The sequence below is a fragment of the Apium graveolens genome, chromosome 3 (genome assembly GCF_009905375.1).
Source record: "Apium graveolens cultivar Ventura chromosome 3, ASM990537v1, whole genome shotgun sequence".
Classification (NCBI taxonomy): Eukaryota; Viridiplantae; Streptophyta; class Magnoliopsida; order Apiales; family Apiaceae; genus Apium; species Apium graveolens.
Window position 1 is genome coordinate 272,762,976 of NC_133649.1, and position 21,381 is coordinate 272,784,356.

General features: G+C 41.4%; 2 protein-coding genes across 2 annotated transcripts; both read right to left on the reverse strand.

Annotated features, from left to right (window-relative positions):
• Positions 1-6,673: 6,673 nt before the first annotated feature.
• On the reverse strand, positions 6,674-7,105 carry LOC141715022 (uncharacterized). The gene has a single exon (XM_074518510.1). It carries the CDS (start codon positions 7,103-7,105, stop codon positions 6,674-6,676), a length of 432 nt encoding a protein of 143 aa, XP_074374611.1.
• Positions 7,106-7,490: 385 nt separating this feature from the next.
• Positions 7,491-10,754, reverse strand: LOC141715023 (uncharacterized). Its single transcript, XM_074518511.1, has one exon. It carries the CDS (start codon positions 10,752-10,754, stop codon positions 7,491-7,493), a length of 3,264 nt encoding a protein of 1,087 aa, XP_074374612.1.
• Between the last annotated feature and the right edge of the window lie 10,627 nt (positions 10,755-21,381).

Genomic DNA, 21,381 nt, shown 5'->3' on the forward strand with positions numbered 1-21,381 from the left:
GACAACATGGATACTATACTCGAAGCTAAAATTACATATTGAAAGCAATTGCTTTCAATCAACTTGTTCATTCAGCAGTTACTGAAAATTTTAGAAGGGCTAAACGGTGGTGGTTGAAACTTGGGACTAGAGAGCAAGGCATCCCATTTCCAACCATTTGCGTCTCAATTTTTTTGAATGAAATATTTCCCTTCTGAATTTCTTTATGAATCTAGCATTGTATTACATATTTTCTGGAGGCCAAAAATAACATAACAGATTTTATAAAATTTATATATATAATATAGGGAAAAAGTAAATGGATTATATATGGAGATATCTTTTTCTTTTTGAGAGTTCAGAAACTAAAAATAATGAAAGTGATTTTATATGCACCCAGAAAATAATGAAATGCTAACTGCTAATAAAAGCTGAAAAAATGGCTAAATTAAGAAAGTTTGGAACAATACCTTTCAAAAAAAAAAAAAAAGTATGGAACAATAGGAGACAATAGAGGGTGGTGGTGGGTGACAAGTTAAGAAAATGAGATCCACAAGTAAGAAATTTGAATCATGTTATGACATTGCATTTCACAAAACTACTTTGTCCTCCAAGTCCATGGTTTTTTTTTACTAAAGCTAACTAGGCTTTGATTGTGGACAGAACAAGAGTTCACAGTAAGTCTACTTGTAAATAAGAGCTACTGGTAATTTACTCGACTGCATTATTAATTAGTTTATTTTTTAAAAAAAATTAACCCGTTAAACAAAAAAATTGTTTTCAACCCGACCCTACCCTTTATAAGTTGGGTCGGGTTGGATCGTTTTAATTTGGGTTAAAACTCGAATAAAATTATTTAAAAAAATTTTAGGAGTCAAAATTTCAGATAAATTTAACCAAAAGTTGAATTAAATTATTAGTACAACATAATTTAACAGAAGATAAATATTATTGAATACTATACGTATCATGTACTCTTCAGTTTAAAATCAATAACTTATAGTGTGTTATCCGTAAAATAATAATATTATTTCGAATATATTAATTAATACAATAAATATATAGATTAAAACTTTAAATAATAATATTATAATTATAAAATCGGGTTAGGTTGGGTTGGGTTAGTAAGAACTTAAATTTATTAAATCTTGATCCAGCCCATTATATTAAGGTTGATAAAAAATTAAACCAATTATATTTTAGGTTTTGATTAGTTCAGTTCTGTAGTCCAAAATAAGAGACAGGTCGATCGGTTTTACGATTTGTTCGATTTTCTTTTTCATCCCGGCTTGTTTCTTCCCTATTTCAGTTTTGCTATAATTCAACTTGATGAAAAGCAATAAATAAAACATAGTTGATTCTAACTTTTCTTGTAAAGTAGTAACACAAAAAGTCTTGATAAGGAATGATAAAGAAAGAAAGTCCTGCAAATGCAGCTCTTGATTTAGCTCATATGGATGGTTCATTACTTGAAATTCATGTGTATATCACATTATCACTATCTTAATACGATTCTTCTAGATTGTCCTATGCGAGACGGTAGTTGAAAATTGTCGAGCTATGTTGTTTTCTGAATTGTCTTACTAACGCATTTTAAAAATGCTGACAGTATTTCGAACCATTCTAGCTAGAATTATATTACTCTTTGACAATTTTTTTCATAATTATATTACTCTTTGACAATTTTTTTCATAATTCTCGACGGTTACTTCACTTTCCGCTCACCCAGGTTTAATTTGACACATTAATATGCTGTTTATCGGGGGTGATAGGCTATCTGTTTGGTACTTGATAACTATGTTTCTTCCCGTGTCTTCTCCTTTCTCACGTAAGCTAAAACCCAGTTCCCGTGATAGCCGGAGTGAAGTTAACCTACTAGGTAGGGGACTCTGCAAAACAGAACCAAAGGGGATTGTTTCCCGCGGCAACTCCGATGTGAGAGTAAGAAATAAGTTTTCTTGAAGAAGAAGAAGAGGGAAGAAGGAGTTATTCAAAAAATGTAAAGTGGTGTGTGTATAGATGTGCAACAGTCAAATATTTTTCAACCCCTAAAATCCTCTTTTTGGGGCCTTTTATAGGTCCCAAGATTTAGGATTTTTTGGGTTTATACCTCTTCATCCTGACATTTGATCATTCTTGGTTAGTGGTTGATTGGACGATTTGGATGGACTGTGTGGTCAGGTGTCCTTTCTCCATCAGTATTGCCTTGGAATCTTTACATGTGGACGGCTGGGATGCAATTGTTCCATTTTTGGTACCATGAGAAGTTGACTCTTTTGTCCTGTGCCACGTGGCTCCAGGGACCACCCCACCTTGGGCCTGGGGTGGTTCATTTCTGGGCTTTTGCTTCTTTGTTTGGACTTGATTTACTCATGGCCTATCATTTGCCTACCACTCCCTTATGCGGGTTTTCCCGGATGGGGGAGTAGTCTTTTCTTTCGGGGCGTGTGTTATGAGCTGCGTGATTTAGAAAAGATCTTGCATTTTCCTTTGATTTGTAAACCCTAGCCCCGCGGTGCTGTTAGGTACAAGTCCTCTGTCTTTTGTGACTTGGAAATTTTTTTCATTTTCCTTTGATTTGTGGCCCCTAACCCTGAGGTGTTGTTAGGTAAAAGTCTCCGGGATTGTATTTGGGTAGGCCCTCTATATTTTGTAACTTGGAAAAAAATTTCATCTTTCCTTTGATTGTGGCACCTTGTTAGGTACAAGTCTCTGGGGTTGTGTTTGGGTAGGCCCTCTATCTTTTGTAACTTGGAAAAAAATTTCATCTTTCCATTGATTTGTGGCCCCTAACACCGGGTCGTTGTTAGGTACAAGTCCCCGGGGTTGTGTTTGGGTAGGCCTTCTATCTTTTGTGACTTGGAAAATTTTTTTATCTTTCTTTTGATTTGTGGCCCCTAACCCCGGGGTGTTGTTCGGTACAAGTCCCCGGGGTTGTGTTTAGGTAGGCCTGGGTGCAGATACGACAGGTGCGTAGTACTTTGGCACCTTTCTCGGAGTGTCAGGCGGCGGTTGAGCTTCCTGTATGAATATATGTATGTATATATGTATATATACGAAACGTTGCATTTCCCCCCTTTTTTCTCCTCAAAAGCCGTGCATGTTCGGCCGGACAGAGGCTAGGGCTGCTTCCTTCCCACCGCGTCTACAGTGATGTAATCATTAACTGCGGTGGTTATTTTCTGGACGCTCAGGATTGTGCCACGTGTCTTCATCCGACGGACACGATTGTGTGGAAGTTGAGTGGGTTGCTACTTCGTTTGTGCCTATAAATACCCCTGCCGTGCCATTTCTTTTTTCTTTACGCCATTACTAACACCAAACACTCTCTTCAACTTTTCTTCAAGGCAAATTTGGGAGCTTTCCTCTATGAAGCCGTCCTATTTCTCCTGCTTTCTCGTAAGTTTTCGAACTTTTCCTTCGTTCTTTGCTTTCTCGTGATTGTTTAACGGATACTTGTAATCTGAGTTCTTCGAATGTATGCGTGTCCAATTATCCGAATTAGTTTACTTTTGTTGTGTCGAGGTTTGTTGAGTCGAAAATGCTGTTGATTATTGTTTAGGTATTCAGGTTTTGTTTGTACAAAAATAATTGATGTTTGTAGTGAGTCTGGGTTTGTGTTTTGGTGTTTGCATGTGTACGAATAAGAGGTTTAAGTTATGCAAAAAACTAGGTTTGTTCTTTGTTTTCGTGATTGTTCATGACTTGTGTTGTAGGCGTATGTATGTATGTATAGATTGTATGACATATCTTGGTGTTTTGATTTTAAGGTTAACTGTTTCTGAGTAGCTTTTGTGTTTCTTTCTCTTTTTTTATTCTTCCCGAAATGCCATAGACTCCGGGGTTATATGGTTATGAGGGGTAGAAGGAAACAATTGGCTAACCTTAAACGTAGACCCGACCGTCCCCATTTCGGAATTCCCGAGCATTCTTCTAGTGACTCTTCCCCGGAACCAGAGAATATGTCTCCCCGTCGCCAAGCTGTAGTTGAGGAGTTTCCTACTTTCCTTTTAAACCCCGGGCAGACTTTGGGTAGAAGAGAGGGGTCTTGGGTAGATATAGATCACTACTTTGTTTAGACCCGTGAGAATAGTCCCCCCATGACTACTATTTTAGGGACCTTTCTAATGTCTATAGGCCTGGGGGCATAGAGCCTTATGATGGGGCCCGGATGGATCAGCTATTTTATAATGCTCCCGGGACTGGCTATGTTCCAGCTCCCCATCACCCCGATCTTTCGGAGGATATCTTTGAGCAAATAGATGACTTAGTGAAAGCCGTTTTCCACTTCGGGGATGATATGGAGTGGAGGTGGCCCAAGCCTAATGAGAGGGTTTATCACCGTCCTGTGGGAGGTTGGGTAGCTATTCCCTTAGAGCATCTTCATAGCATGAGGCCCAACCTTCACCAATTCATCAAGTCATTATGCCGTGATGTCTACGGGATACCCTTCACTCAGTTGGCCCCAAACTCTGTTAAGTGGGTTTCTTGGTTCCCTGTATGTTTCCATGTGAAGAAGTACCTTCCTACATTCAAGCTTTTTCACTATCTTTTTAAGATTAAGAAGTCCACCCTACCTCCCCTTTTTGAGTTCACGTTCAACATAGACGGCTGCGGGTTTCCTGCTGATGCCAAGAGTGCACCCGTCTTCATGTTGAACTCGCTCCGGGGCTGGCACCAAGAGTTCATCTTCGTCCGGGGTGGGGACCTGGAGTTTATGCCTGTGTATAAAATTGCTTTGAAAAATAACAGGTTCCCATCCGAGCGGCTCGGTGGAGATGCCCTGGTAAAGATGTATGATTTTATGGTGGCTCTTGGTGCCCAGTGGACCCGGGACACCTTTTTAGATAACCAAACGTTGTTTAATGTTGGCTGTAAGTGATTTACTTTAGTAATTTTTCCTTGTACTTTTTTCTTGATGTATATCTTTTCCTTGGTGCTTCTTTTTAAAGTCGTTGTTCCTTGTGCAGGTCTTCCGTTCCTTAACCCTTTTCATCACGCTATGTCGCAACAATTCAAGGATTTGGCCGGAAGGTTCAAGAAGATCGGGGGAGCTGTGCAGTTGGACTCGGGAAAGAGGAAGGTTGGAGCAGGTAGTGGTTCTCAGGCCCGGGATGCTGGTTCCTCGGGAAATTGCGTGAGGTAAAGTGCTCCGGTGGTTAATACGCCTATTGTCCCGGAGCTCGAGGAGGTTGAGGTGCTGGAGTTGGATGAAGAGGAGGTTGGAACTTTGAACCCTCGTAAGAGGAAGCCTGTGGAAGAAGCTGTTGGTGGTTCCGGAACCCCCCATCGTAGGAGGGTTTCTGCTTCGGGCCCTACTGAGGAAGAGAGCCAGAAGTTAGTGGAGGAGGATGTGTTGAAGAACCTCTTAGCCCGGATGACTTTGGATGATCGTCGGAATGAGATGTTCGAAAACTATGCCACCCCTGTTGACTTCGAGTGTTATGCCAAGGAGGATCTTAATACCTTCCTTGATAATCTTGCTCGGGATGTTTCGGAGGTAAGAGTGTTCCCTTATCATTTTTCTTCTTCCCTTCGCATTAGTACTGAGTCGCTAATTTTTAGGCCAACACTCGGATCAGTGGCTGCTCTTCCATTCTTCATAATTACCGCATAAGGGAGGCTAAAAATAAGGCCGCGGTGAAGGAGTTGTCCAAAGAGAAGGAAATATTTACTAAGTACCGGGAGGTGAAGGAGAGAGAGTCCCGTGAGTATTAGAAGGCTGTTGCTGAGGCGGTGAAGGCTCGGGAGGCTGCTGAGCAGGTGATTGGATCCCTCCGGGCGGAGGTGGAGAACTTGAAGAAAGAGCTTGCTGCCAGACCCCGAGCAGAGGAGGTGCTTGAATCTTTCCGGGGTACCCCAGCTTACTACGAGGAGCTCAACAACAAGATCTTTGAGAAGGTCAACATCTGCTGGGACATTGCTTCTGCTTATCTGGTTGAGAATCCGGGTGGTGACATGGACGGGTTCATAGAGCTGTACCTCGCAGAAGAGCTCCGTCATGAAGAAGCCAAAGCCGCTGAAGCGGGTACCTCCGAAACCCAGCCGCCTCCGCCTCCCGAAGAGGGTCGCGATAAGACTCCTCCTCCTCCCGAGAACTGAAGAATGAAGGCCCAGGCTTCGTGTCTTATAATTTGTTTTTTGTTGTTTGCTATTATTTCAGGCTTAGTCCTTGTGGCTTTTAGACTTGTTATTTGGATTTTGTATGACTCTGGTTTGGATTTGTTCCGGGGCTTGGTTTGCCCCGGGAATGCATGTAAATATATTTCCCTTTTCGTATTTGGTTTTGCTTTTCTACGTCGAAGTTTTTCTAAGTACATGTGGTTCGTGTTATGGTCCCCGGGATGGGGTTTAAAATTTTAACTGAATAAAATTTTTGTAAGTACACATGGTTTGTGTTATGGTCCCCGGGATGGGGTTTAAAATTTTAACTGAATAAAATTTTTGTAAGTACACATGGTTTGTGCCATGGTCCCCGGGATGGGGTTTAAAATTTTAACTGAATAATTTTTTTATAATATGGCGACAGTAATCAAATGACAGTAAGATTATCCTGAGCTATGGGGTGCTCGAAGCGAAGTTTTTCATTTAAATCATAATAAAGCAAAAAATACATTCCGGGGAAAATGATGAAAGTTACATCAAGCTGTCATAGCCTAAAAGTAGAGGAGATCCCGGAATGTGCGCCCTGCCTTTACTGGTAGAATATCCTTAGGCGGGCTCCGTGCCAAGTGTTTGGGACTTCGGTTCTGCCGAGATAGCTTAGCTTGTAGGTTCCTGGGTGGAGCACTTCCTTAACAATATAGGGGCCTTCCCAGTTAGGTTGCATATTTTCTTGATTGGTTGGGTCCGAGGCCTCGGTGTGCCGGAGTACCAAGTCTCCCGCTTCATACTCTCTGATTTTTGCCTTCATCGCGAAGTAGAGCTTTGTCTTTTCTTTGTAGCCTTCCATCCTTTTTACTGCCTTGTCTCTTACCTCGTCTAGGAGCTCCAGGTTGGTCTTGAGTCCTTCGATGTTTGAGATCTCGTCAAAGTTGATGACCCTGTGGGAGGGGGACCCGGTTTTGATTGGTATGCGAGCTTCGGTGCCGTATGCAAGTTTGAAGGGGGTTTCATTGGTTCCCATCCTGGGGGTGGTTCTGTAGGACCACAAGACTTTCGGAAGCTCATCAGGCCATGTTTTTTTGGACTCTTCTAGCCTTTTTTTCCAGGCCCCGGAGTATGGTTCTGTTAGTTACTTCGACCTGTCCATTTCCCTGGGGATGCGCAACAGATGCCCTTTTGTGCTTGATTCCAAGCTCTTTCAAATATGCTTCAAAATCGGACCCGACGAACTGTGGACCATTGTCGGAGACTAGAATTACCGGGATCCCGAACCTCATGACGATTATATCCATAAATTTGATACAATCTTGTTGATTGATCGTTCTCATGGCTTTAGCTTCTGCCCACAATGGCTATCAGGACATTGCGGAGGTCACCATTTTCCCGAGAAAAGGGACCCATGATATTTATGCCCCAAACGGTAAATGGGATTGGAGACAATACCGATGCTGGCAGGCTGGGGCTTTGTCTCGGAACATTGTTGAACTTCTGGCACTGAGGGCATTTCTTAACGTAGCGATGGAATCGGCGTGGATTGTGGGCCAGTAATATCTTTGCATGATGACTTTATAAGCCAAAGCTTTGGCTGCCAGGTGGTCTCCACAGATGCCTTCATGAACTTCCCAGAGACAATAGTTCGCCTCATCCGGATCCACACACTTCAGGGTGGGTGCTGAAAAGGTTCTTCTGTATAACTGACCATTTTCCAGGAAGAAACGAGCAGCTTTGTGCTTTAGGTATCTGGCTTTGTTCTGGTCTTCCGGGAGCATTCCGTCCCTTAAGTAAACTATGTAGCCCGGGCTGCTGATGAACAGGACCTCGGATCGCTCTGTGCTAGGTGCCTCAAGTTCTTCGAAGTACACTGAACTAGTGAGGTCTGAAGTATTCTGCACGAGCTTGGACAGCTCTTCTGCCTTAGAGTTCTCCTCCCTATTGATCTGGAGTATGGTGATGTCGGGGGTGGTTCCCAGGATGTTCCGCACCATTGCTTGATATTGTGCCAATGTGGGATCTTTCGCAATATATGCTTCATTGGTTTGCTTGACCATAATCTGAGAGTCATTATAGACGACCATCTTCGAAATACCAAGAGATTTTGCCAATCTGAGTCCGGAGATGAGTGCCTCATATTCAGCCTGATTATTCGTTGCCTTGAAGGCAAAAGTTATTGCTTGTTGAATGGTGAAGCCCTCCGGGCTGATTAGAATGAGGCCCGCTCCGCACCTTTCCGTCGTAGATGATCCGTCCATGTAGAGCATCCAACAATCTGTCCCTAGGTTGGCTTCTTCCTGGGTTAACTCGTGGGAAGCGGGTGGTTGCTGCTCCGGGAATGTACATTCCATGACGAATTCTGCTAAGGCCTGGGCCTTTATCGCTGTCTTTGACACAAATTTGATGTTAAATTGGCTTAATTCGATGGCCCAGTTGACTAGCCTTCCGGAGGCGTCTGGCTTGTGGATGATCTTCTTGAGTTGCTGGTCTGTGACCACTCTAATCTCTCGGCCTTGGAAGTATTGCCTTAGCTTCCTGCTGGAGTGTACGAGGGCCAAGGCGAATTTTTCCAAGTTTGGGTACCGAGTATCGGCGTCCTTGAGGTTTTGGCTGACATAGTAGATGGGGCTCTGTATTCCTCTTTCCTCCCGGACTAGGGCCGAAGAGACAACCTTGGGGCCGGCGGCGATGTAGAGGGATAAAGGCTCACCGGGCTTGGCTTTTGATAGCACCGAGGGGTTCATCAGGTGTCGCTTGACTTCTTCATAGGCTGTATGGAATTCTGGGGTCCAATCTACTAACCTCTTGTTCCGGGCGCCTTTTAGTAACTCGAAGAAAGGGAGACATTTTTCCGCCAGCTTCGGGATGAACCTGCGCAGGGCCGCCAGGCATCCATCCAACTTCTGGATATCCTTCTGAGTGTGAGGTATCTTCATTTCTATTATGTTGTTGATTTTCTCCGGGTTTGCTTCTATTCCTCTTTCTCTGACCAAGAAGCCCAGGAATTTGCCTGAAGGTACTCCGAATACACATTTTTGTGGGTTCAGCTTCATGTTGTATCTCCTCAGGTTGTCAAAACACTCCTTGAGGTCTTTTATATGATCCGGGATCGTGAGCGACTTGGAGATCATGCCGTCTACATAAGATTCCATATTCCACCCCAGTTGGCTTTTGAAAATTGTGTTCATCATTTTCTGGTAGGTGGCTCCGGCGTTGATGAGCCCGAAGGGCATCATGATGAAGGTGTAGACTGCCCTATGAGTGATGAAGGCTGTTTTGGAGATATGTTCGGGATTCATGCGGACCTGGTTGTACCCTGAAAAGGCGTCCATAAAGCTGAGCATGGTGTGGCCCAAAGTTGCGTCTATTATTTGATCAATATTGGGGAGGGGATAGGAATATTTGGGGCATGCAGCGTTGAGGCTCGTGTAGTCGACATACATTCTCCACTTTCCATTCGGCTTCTTGACTAACACCACATTGGCGAGCCAGTCGGGATACTTGATTTCGCAAATGATGTTGGCCTTGAGCAACTTCTCTATTTCTTCATCTATTGCTTGTTGCCGCTCCGGGGCGAAGTTTCTTCTTTTCTGTTTGATTGGCCTCTTCCGAGGGTCCACATCCAAACTGTGCATTGCCACGGACTGGTCGATTTCGGGCATATCTTCTGGTGCCCATGCGAACACATTAGCATATTCTTTAAGTAGCAAGATGAGTTCTTTCTGGAAGGATGTTCCTAAGCCTTTTCCAATTTTCAACTTTCGGGTGGGGTTCCCAGGCTCCAGCTCTACCTTCATAGTTTGTACGGCAGGTTCCACCTTGGTTCTTTCTTTTACTTCCACAAATTTATGTATTCGGGCATCGGCGTTGGTCACGCCGTACCCCGAATCCTCTATCATGTTGACGTCCAACCTTGGTCTTTTGCTGAGATATTCGCGATGCTTCTTGCGGCTTTGGCCTTTGGGTAGGGCCATTGCCTTTTTTCTGTTTTCCGGGTCATTTTCGGCCATGACCAGGGCTTGTCCATAGCATTTTCCAGATATGCCCCGGTCCCCTCTGAGTTCTCCGATGCCTCCCGGTGTGGGGAACTTTAGCTTCAAGTGGATTGTAGACGGGATGGCCCGAAGCTTGCTGATTGTGGGCCTTCCCAGAATCATGTTATAAGAGGATGCAGCACTTATCACGTAGAACTTCATGACATGAGATACCTGCCGGGGTGTGGCACCAAAGACCATGGGGAGGTATATTACTCCTCGGATCGGGATCATATTATTCCTGAATCCGTAGAGGGGGTCTTCAAGGCATGGATCCATACGAAGGTGTCCCAACCTCATCCTGTTAAGTGTGTGCTCAAAGACAATGTTAACTGAAGAACCATTGTCAATCAAAATTCTTTGTACCTCATTTTCAGCAATGTCAAAGGTCACGACCAGGGCTTGGTTGTGCTCGAGATCCAGGCCTTCATAATCGGCGTTAGAGAAATGTATGGTTTCATCTTCAGCAGGCTGGATCATCATGATATGACTATCCCTATCTGGGCTCCGGGGAGGGGAGCTGGTTCCTCCGAAGATCACGTTGACCACGTGCTTGCCGCCTCCAGAGGGCTTATCTTTGTCATTGAGTCTTATTTGTAGGTATTGGTTCATGTTGCCCTTCTTGATCTGGTCTTCAATGAACATTTTGAAAGAAAAGCAGTTCTCCGTGGTATGGCCGTGATCCTCGTGATATCCACAATGTTTGTCTCGCGCCCTGTTCTCGGGGGTGCAAGCAGCGGCTTTGGGGGGTAGTAAAAAGGTTTCCCCTTGATCTCCCTTAAGATGTCAGACCGGGGCCGGTTGAGCGGTGTCCATTCGGGCTCTGGCTTTGGCTCCCTTTTAGGCTTGGGCTTTCTTTCAATCCTTTGAGGCCTGGAGTAGTCGTCCCGGGGTGGGGTTCCCCGAGACTGCTGTACATAATTGGTCTGCCTGTTTTCCTTGTGTCTCTTTTCTTTTCAGTAGGTGGAGTGGCATTCCGGAGACTCATCATCATCCCGGATCCGCCTATTCATCTTCATCGAGGTGAGGAAGTCATTTTTCTTAATAAACTTCAAAGCCATCGCATAAGCCGATGCAAGGATTTGGGGTTCCCTATGGATCAGGTCTTTCACGTAGCCCTCGCATGAAACGGGGTGGGGATTATACCGGAAAATATTCACGGCTTCCTTCTCCTCAAGGTTGGAGAGCTGGTTGACTGATTCTTGAAACCTTTTGATGAATTCTGGTAGAGTTTCTCTGCTTCTTTGTTGAATGGTTTCCAAGTGGCACATCTGGAGCTCGTTCATGCGGTTCGCCCTGAACCTCTTGAGAAATATCTCCCGGAAGTCTTTCCAAGAGTCGACGCTCCGGGAGGAGATTCTGCTGAACCATTTTTGTGCTCCTCCCTTTAGTGTTGAAGCGAAGAAATGATATTTGGTGAGGTCATTGTAATCATATATGTTTGAGATCTGTTCAAAGTAGTTGAGATGCTCTTCGGGGTCGGAAAGACCGTCAAAAGAGTCGAAGTTGAAGTGTTTGAGTGTTGGTTCCCTGGGGTGGATTCCAGCTTTCTGGTGAAGGGCGTGGCTGCTGCCCCGACTTACACATCTCCTTCCACTTTTCTTTTGAGATCCCGGAGAACCCGGGCCATTTCTTCCTGCTTAGATTCCTTCTCCGGTTCTGAATCCGAAGAGACATGAATCCGTCGTGTCTTCTTCTTTAGTTTTGCTTTCTCCTCTTGGACCCTCTTTTCAATATTGGCCTTGGTCTTGACCTCCTATTCCTTCTGGATGCGGTCCCGGAGTATGGCCCTCTTGATCTCGTCTCGGGCGTCCTCTGACGGCCTCTTAGTTCTGCCAATTCGGTCCAAGACTGAGCCCCGAGATTCTTCCGAGTGCTCTTCCTGGTCCCCGGGACGGGTTTCAGGAGCCTTGTTTTTTTCCTTCCACAGATCCATAGCCGCTTGAATCTGCTCTGGGGTCATGTTTCCCCAAGGGTTTGTAGAGGTCTCAGCATATTTGTGGGCTGCTTTCTCTATAGTTATCCTCTGGTCTCCGGGCTGGAGATGAAGCACGAGTTTTGGGGAGCTCTTCTTCTATATCTTCCATCTCGTCGTCCCTGGGCGGGACAACGGTGGGCTGAATAGTTCCGGAGACTGAAGTTTTGCTTTTTCTCGTGGTCATTAGTTTTAGAACCGATTATGGGAAATAGTAATAGGAGTGCACCAGGGTGTGTGACTGTTCTGGAAGGAAAAATAAGAAAAATGAGTTGTGAAGAGAGTGAGGGTTTTGTTTTTACCGGAGAGAGGGCTTCCTTGGGTTTTGGAGCTGTGTAATGTAACTGCGGAGAGCAGCACACCACCGGAGGTTCGACCCCTCCTTATAGCGCCAGTGATAACTCTGTTTCTTCCCGGGTCTTCTCCTTTCTCACGTAAGCTAGAGCCCAGTTCCCGTGGTAGCCGGAGTGAGGTTAACCTGCTAGGTAGGGGACTCTGCAAAACAGAACCAGAGTGGGGTTGTTTCTCGCGACAACTCCGGTGTGAGAGTAAGAAATGGGTTTTCTTGAAGAAGAAGAAGAAGAGGGAAGAAGGAGCTATTACAAAAATGTATAGTGGTGTGTGTATAGATGTGTAGCAGTTAAATATTTTTCAACCCCTAAAACCCTCTTTTTGGGGCCTTTTATAGGTCCCAAGATGTAATAACCCCAATTTTTGGAAATTTTTGAAACCCTTATGAATAGTATTTTTGCTGAATGAGAAAACTTTTCATGCCACACTATGTAGGGGTTCTGTTATGGATATTCTAAGATCGTATTAGTATTCCATAAAGTAAATAAGTGTATGTAAAGATCGTCAGAATCCAATTCCGAACACTTTGATTTTTCTCGAAAATCCACCAGATACCGAAAGAATTGAGTATAAGGTAACATGATTAAAGGGATTTAAATTCAAGGATTATAAGAGAGGATTATAAAAAGGAATATAATGTATTGAGAAAGGTTAAGGGAACCCAAGTAATAAGATCCCGGGTACGATTCCTCAAACGATCAACGAGAAAGAGAGTTAAGCGAACCGTAAAACAAATAAACGTCCAAGGGGCAAGCACATGCAAGTAACATGAGAAGGAAGCTTCTAATATAAGCTAAAACATGTGGTTAGAAGCAAGGTGACATCATCACACCACAAGAATGAGACATGTGGCAAAGTAGTGATGCAAGCAATGACATAAGCAAGTGAAAACAAGATATTTAGCCAATAATTAACCACAACCATGCATTCTTTGCACAAATATCAAGGCAAGACAAGCAAGCAAAATCTCTCCCCCATTTCTTTCTTCTTCCATTCGGCCTTTTCAAGAAATAAAGAAATAGATTTTCAAAACTCAAGTTCTAGGCCATGGAAAATTACAAGGTTTGTTTCCTTGGATCCTATATTTCATAACTTAGTTATACCATGAGTTTAAGATCAAGATTCCATGGTTTGCATAGCTAATCCACTCATCAAAGATGATGATGAATAGTAGTGAATAGTAACTTACTTTGATTTTCTTGATTTTCATGAAAGCTTAAGGTTGATTAAGCATAGATCAAGGTTCCTAGAGGCTTGTTAGTGACTACCCACTCTCCAAGGAAGGTATAAACTCTTGAACCCTTAGTTTTAAGTTTGGTTTGTTTGGATGATAATAGTGCTTAGATGAATGGGTTTAGTTTGATGTTGATGGATGTTGGATTGTTGTTGAATTGGTGATGATTTGGTGTAGTTTAAACTTTGGAAATCGTTAGGTTATAGCCGTCGTAATGCCCGATTTTCTATAAACTGTTTTGTGATTAACTGTTGGACCCGAACACCCACTTCTATAAACTAACCACTTCCATGCTTAGATAGGTTATGTTTCAAGCTTCGTTTTGATATGTGGTTTGCTTGAATCCGATGTACGGTTTAGGAGAAACGACCGTTTTACGTAACGGTGTTTCGCGAACGAACCTTTACCCCTCGCCTTACTTTGAAACCTTGGTTAAGGCCCTTAAATGACTAATTGGAGCATGAAACATTTATGTAGAGTGTGTTAGGCAGTTGATAAGACACTCGTGAAATAATCGCCTTAAAACTCGTAATGGGTAAATTATTAAAAATGGTGGAGCCGAGGGTACTCGAGCGACTTAAGTAAATCGTTAAGCGCAAAACGAGCGTTAGAGTCTGAGTCGGTTAGAGTATAGATTTACAAGTGACTTTGGTTTAATTCCAACTTACTTGTTGCTTATAGGTTACCAGACTCGTCCCGAGCCATTCGTAACCCCCAGTCGCTCAGACAAGTTTTCTACCCGTTATACTGTTGTTGTGAAGTAAATATATGTATATGCATTATCTTGTGATATTGCATGATTGTTATTAGCAAATTTTGCGATATATTGGAGCATGCTGATATGGTATATATGCATGTCTGTTTCATAATCTGGTTATCTATATGTTGATTTCAATGCTTATAGTTGCATAATACCTATGCTAGAAATAAGCAAGTAGTTGCGTATACCCTTAGTATAGGGGATAAAAGGTGAACATATTTCTAAACCGGGAGTCGATGTTCCCGAGTATATTATATATATATATATATTATATATATATATATATATATATATATATATATGGATATAGTTTTTAAAACTATTGATCGAATAAGGTTTATTCGATACCTTTATTTTACTTAATTGAATATTATTTTGAATATTCATTCGCGGGCTTATGACTCAGTTTATTTTATTATTTGAATATTATTTGAATATTCATTCGAGGGCTTATGACTCAGTTTATTTTATTATTTGAATATTATTTGAATATTCATTCGAGGGCTTATGACTCAGTTTATATTATTATTGAATATTACTTGGATATTCATTTGAGGATGTATGACTCCTTTATTTTATGAATATTATTTATAGTATTCATTCGAGGTATTATGACTCCGCTTATTACTTAATAATATTCTTTATTGTATTAAAGAATAAGGTGTCGATAATCAAACTTATTTTTGATTATTCAAATAAAGATATTACTTTCGTATAAGTATATCTTTGATTATTTGCTACTCGTTTCAAGTATAAGTTTTAATACTTCTACTTCAATTATTTTTATAAAGATTATTCTTTATGGGAATATTATTTAAATAATAATATTCAGATATTTTCTAATATATTGGGACTGATTTATTTTGTTAAATCAGCATCACTCCAAACATTCTTAAAAATGTTTTGCGAGTTTTCAAAATGATTTTTAAAAGTTAGAGCGGATCCCAAAACTCATTTTTATATTTAAGATCCTCCTTTCGAAGGGGATTTAAATACTCGCTCAAAACCTGAGGGATCCGGCTCTGTGGTGTGTTTTATATTCGCAACAAGGTTGCTGTCTTGATAAAAGAGTTTTGATTACTTACCCAATACTCGGGAAGTAAAATTCTTGGAACAAGTTAATCCATTAACAGGCATCGCCTGGGAAATATCGGTGAGTTTTCCTTTCCAACTAGATACGACTTCTTGGTGGAGCCGTATCAACAAGTTTCTACTTGGGGAAAGGGGGGACGAGCTTTATATTTCAGAGTCATGGATTTCATCTGAACTAGGAGTGGCGTAAGTGGTCGAGTAGCGCCGGCCCAACCTTATTATATTGGCCCAAATGGCCTGGAAGTTCCGCTAAGGCGGTCCATTCCTTAGGAGTTCAGTGTTCGGTTGACAAGTAAATCCGACAGGTTCTCCTCTACATGTAGAAAATGGTGGGGTTGCACTACTACGACTGATCATCGTAAGTGGTCTTCCTGGCGCGGTAAACTCCCGTAATGAGTTCATCATCCAATTGGATATTTCTGCAACACTACCCAGAGCACTTCGATAGAAAGGCTACGGTTGGGCGATTGTTGAGTGTTGGCAGGGTCAAGTTTTCAAAATGATGTTTGCATCAAATGAAGTATCTCGTAACTTCATTTTATTTTGATGATATTTTAAAGATTTAATCTATTCAAATCTGGTCTTGTAGTCTCATCTATGTGATGAACTTTTGAACTAATTATAACTTGAACGGTGGTAGTTCAAGTAGTATTTAGAAAAGATATAAGTATATTGGAGTATCTTGTAACTTTATCTTTTAAACTTATATCTAGTAAATGATTATCTTACGAATGACAAAGACTTTCAGAAAAACATTGAGACAAGGTTAGATATATGAGATCACCTTGCAACGATATTTTTTATACAGTTATACACTGGGACTTTGTGTATATTATGCATGGAAGAGGACTTCCAATATTTTGAAAAGTATATATGTATATATATATATACTGAATATTTTGCGACTTCATCGCATTAAGATATCAACTTGGTTCATTTCTTTTGACCAAGACTTTCATGAGTACTAAGAGAAGGCTCATATACTATTAATCATTATACATATTATTTTGGTGGGCTTGCTGCTCACCCTTGCTTTCTTCTTTCATCACACAACATCAGATAGACAAGATGAACCGGACCAAGCTCCCGATTCGCAAGAGGTTAGGAGACGTTCCGCAGTTTTTTAGAAGCACTGATGCCGCCATAGCTGAGGTAGGAACTACCAATAGGCTAGGCTTTCAACTTTTGATGTATCAGATTATGTATATTTATGAATTGTAATAATGGCAAAGAAATGTAAATTTATTCAGAAACCTGTTTAAGGTGTATTGGCATATAATTGTGGAATAAAATGACTTGTGGTTATTTTTGGATGTTCATCTCTGAGACTATAACGTGTGGTGTGTGTGTTTATTGTGGGGTCACAGTACAGAGTAGTTGAGTAATTATTAAGATTGGGTGTTATTAAGGGAAATGGAACTCGTGACAACCCGGATCCCCGACCCCGGATTTGGGGGTGTTACAGAAATGGTATCAGAGCTAAGCGTTATAAACCTCAGAGATGATGGGACGTTAAGATAATAAGTTAACTAAGATAATAAGAACTCTTGCCAAGTTCATAGTCGGGCTACCTAACGTAGCACTGACAGTTAAAACCCTTATGGGAACCCTTATAAATATCGTGATAGGAGCGTAGTTCGTTATCGTATATGGTAGCGGGACTCCGAACCCTAAGGTTGAGGAGCAACATCGCGATGATATTTTATTACTAATTGGAGATCGGATTGTGGATCCGATAGAGTGTCCTAATGCAGGACCGGATGATGTTGATATTGAGGATTAGCGGTTGAGGATGTTGTCCTAGAAGGGATAGTTGTTGAGGAGGATCCCATGGAGGATCCTGACAGGATTGGATAAAGGACCACTGATGAATTGATGACCATGGTTTGGTCGACTACTAGAGGTAGGATTGGCCGGTCACTACCGGAGGTTCGTTCAAGTTGTAAAGATAGTAGCCCCTTTAACGCGGCTTACTCGTAAGACTGAGAAGTTCGAATGGACAGAGAAATGCGAGAACAGCTTTCAAAAACTGAAGCAGAGGTTGGTGATGGCCCCTATGCTGGCGTTGCCGGATGGAAAAGGATATTTTGTGAAGTATAGTGACGCTTCGCACAAGGGCTTAGGGTGCGTGCTTATGCAGCACGGTAAGGTAATCGCGTACATGTCAAGACAATTAAGGTAGTATGAAATTCGATATCCCCGCTCATGAGCTTAGGCTCGTGGCAATAGTTTACCCTAAAGATTGGAGGCACTACTTGTATGGAGAGAAGTGCGAGAATTACCTAAGCCATAAGTGCTCTAGTACATTTTTACGTAGAAAGAGCTCAACATACGCCAGAGGAGGCGGTTAGAGCAAATCAAGAATTATGATTGGGAGATTCTTTATCATTCGGGGAAAGCCAATATGGTGGCTGATGCCCTTAGTAAAAAGGAGAGACTCAAGATGATAATGTCTTTTGGAGAGTTTATAAGAGATTTTGAGAAAATGGAAATAGTAGTGAAGGTAACCGGAGCCGGTACCGAAAAGCTGTTTGAGATAGCAATACAGCCCGAATTATTGGAAAAGAACATATTGTGCCAGTAAAAGTGATGAATGAAGGCAGAGAGCCAACAAATAGATATGAGATTAATACCGAGAGAGATGATAAGGGAATAATGAGGTATTCCCATAGAATTTGGGTTCCAAATGTTTAAGAGCTTAAAGATGAAATCTTAGATGAAAGCTAGTTTGAGGAATAAGAGTTAGAGCAAACCCTGAACGTGATAGTCAGGGAGGTTGCCACCAAGACAAAAAGGAACCCATAACATGATGAAGTGGAAAATAGGATTTTAAATTAAAAGATGACCCCAATTATGGGGAGTAGGATGAAACATTTCATACTAAGGAAACAGAAAGTCGAGTAAGGAAAGGAGACCCGAGACGGTACTCCTATACGGCAATTCATGGACCTGTCTAGACAGAACTTAGACTATTATCCCCAACCACCACCTTGAGGAAACAATGTGGTGTGAAATTCTTTCAGGACCTCTAAGTCGCTAAGCTCTCAGAGTTCCAAGGAACAAGCTGACCCAGTCGAGGCAAGAGCCTGGCTAAAGGAAATAGAGGAATCATTTGAGATTCTAAATGATTGATGAACCACAAAAGACTGTTTTGTCACTTACCCTCCTAAGAGAGAGACCACCCGCTGGTGAAAGACCAAGAAAGGCACGGAGCCAGAGGTTAGAATAAACTGATTTAAGTTCAGTCAATTGTTTTCGGGAAAGTAATTCCCAAAGATAAGGAGATAGTGTAAAAGCTTTGGAGCTAGAACAAAGGCAGACGAGTATGATAAATTATGAATCTAAGTTGTAAAAGTTGTCAAGATTCGTTCTGAGGACACGAATCCAGAATGACGGGATGTTTGAAATCAATGTTTATGTTGTGTTGGTCCATGAAATAACGATAAGAGAAAGGAAAATAAAAAGAAACTGAAGTGGAAAGGAATATAAAGGCAATAGAGTTTGAGGAATGATAAAGGAATTGGGTATGAGGAAACCCTAAAGACTCGTAGCAATAGAAATAGAAAAAGTATGTAATCGTCAGGATGAGGGTGATTCACCATGAGTTAAAATTGTTGGGTGAAGGCATAAGAGATACATATATTTTATCCCCTGTAAGTTGGGAGGATTTGAGGAAAACTTGAGATAGTTCGAAGGTTAAATATGAGACGCGGATAGACTGAGGAGACAAGGAAGTAAGAAATTAGGAAAATTGGATGAAGGAAGTGACCTTCAAGAATGTGAAGTGTAAGACCGGTGGCTTGATACCCAGAAAGGGAGACGCCAGGTATGAGAGATATCCCAACATTGAGGTGACTGTTGAGAAACAATAAAAGTAAATAAGGAATTATTAAGAAGAAGTTCACGTTGAACACGACCAATATCTTCCAGAACATCCTTGTTATCGTTACCAAATTAGGCAAGACAAGCGGATAACCGTTGTTATCTTTTGGAGGCCATATGGATTGACCTCAATATGAATAAGGATGCTATTATGAAGTTAGGTATAGACTATCGAGGTGGGAATGATGAATATGATAATCTATCAGGGATATATGACTTTATTTATCCATGGAAGGATGCTTGTACCTTTTTAAAGGTGGAATTAAGGATAGAACATCGGTAACTTAAAACGAATCCTAGGGGAATGCCTAAAGGTTGGCATTTCACCCTTAATAGGGATAGTATGAGTTTTGACAGTATGAATTGGAAAGGATTAAGGTAATAACAACCTTTAAGAATCAATGGAGAAATTTTTTCAGAAGTATATAGACAATGATTCTGGTATTAATAAATGGTATCTTGATATGCCCTGTATCTAGGGAATACAGGAGGAACGATTCAAGGATAACCTTAGAGGTTTTACAAGGAGAAAGGTAATATTCAAAATTCTCAAGAATAGAAATGTTGATAAAGGAAATATGACGTAATTATAATGATGCCAAGTGAGGCACGTGTTAAACCACGAGAAGGTATGGATCGAACCAGTAATGGTCGAAATTATTCAGGGAAATTAGGACTTAAGATAAAAGATGTTCTAAGTATGATTAAAAGTCAGTCGTGACAGTGATTAACCTCTAAAGACTGAGGCAATAACTTATGGAAAAATGGTGATAATTTTTTTATTTTTACTCATCAGACTTTAAAGAAAACATCTTCACATAAGCTGCGATTGAAATGAGATAGAAAATTATTTGGAGGTGGTTAAAATGACATTGACTGTAAGGAAATTTTACTATCAGGAAAGGCCAAAGAGGTGGCCGACACTTTAAAGGTAAAAAGATAATTATCGGCGCTCGTGCCAGGAGAATATAATGATAATGGTTAAAGCCGTGAAGATTGTATTATGATTTGAAAGATTGACATTCCTTCTGATGACTGTGCAATACCCAACCGTAATAGTAGTTGGTAAAGGTTTAATTTGTGTAATCACCATGAACGGGCTATCTATCTTAGAAGGTCCTATCTTGAGATAAGCCAGGACCATGTTTCAAAAAGGACCAAACAAACCTTTGAGTTAAGTCTTCTATTGAAGGCATATGATTAAGAATGGTATTAACCTGCTATCGGTGCTTTGATTGAAACTCTTCTGCAATTTTATATGCTTCATGTCATGTATGTATGTCAGGATCAGGAGTGTACTCCATGAATCATGAATGGTGATTATGTTACCTCCTTAGAAGGATTTGATACGACATGTATGGACTCCGTATGGTTAGCTATTAAGACTTCATGGAAAATGAATGACGACAGTAGGTCAGTGGTGGACCATAGTAAGGCAGCAATGATTCTGCGAGTATTGAGCTGATTACAACCGTGAGAGTTGTATTGGAATGGGTGTTGAGATTGAGTACCACTAATCGGGTCATGGTAGTGTATAAGTTATCATTGATAGACTAATTAAGTAGAGTATCTACCTAGTGAATAATTATTCTTTCTTATCAATAGAGAGTCGTATTATTATACGAGGAAGGTTGCGGTGCAAGCATAGAATTCTAGTAATGATGATGTCTAGAATGAGATCCCAGATTCGATTTTCGATGTCGAGGGAGTTTCAAAGGTGATTGTGTATAAGCTCGAGGAAGAGTGTGGGTCCATAGAATGATGGACGGGATAGCGAAAATATTTAGGCATGGGAAATACGAGGCTATAATGCTTAATGTTGATTTATATACGTATATGATTTGTTCTCCTATGACAAACCTCTATAGTTCAGAGGTAGGTTCCAAGCCAGATATTTTGTGGCAGTATATTTTTTTCATATATACAATTCTCTTCAATTCGTTCTTTTCTCTTCTTTTCATTTCATGTAAGCTGAGAA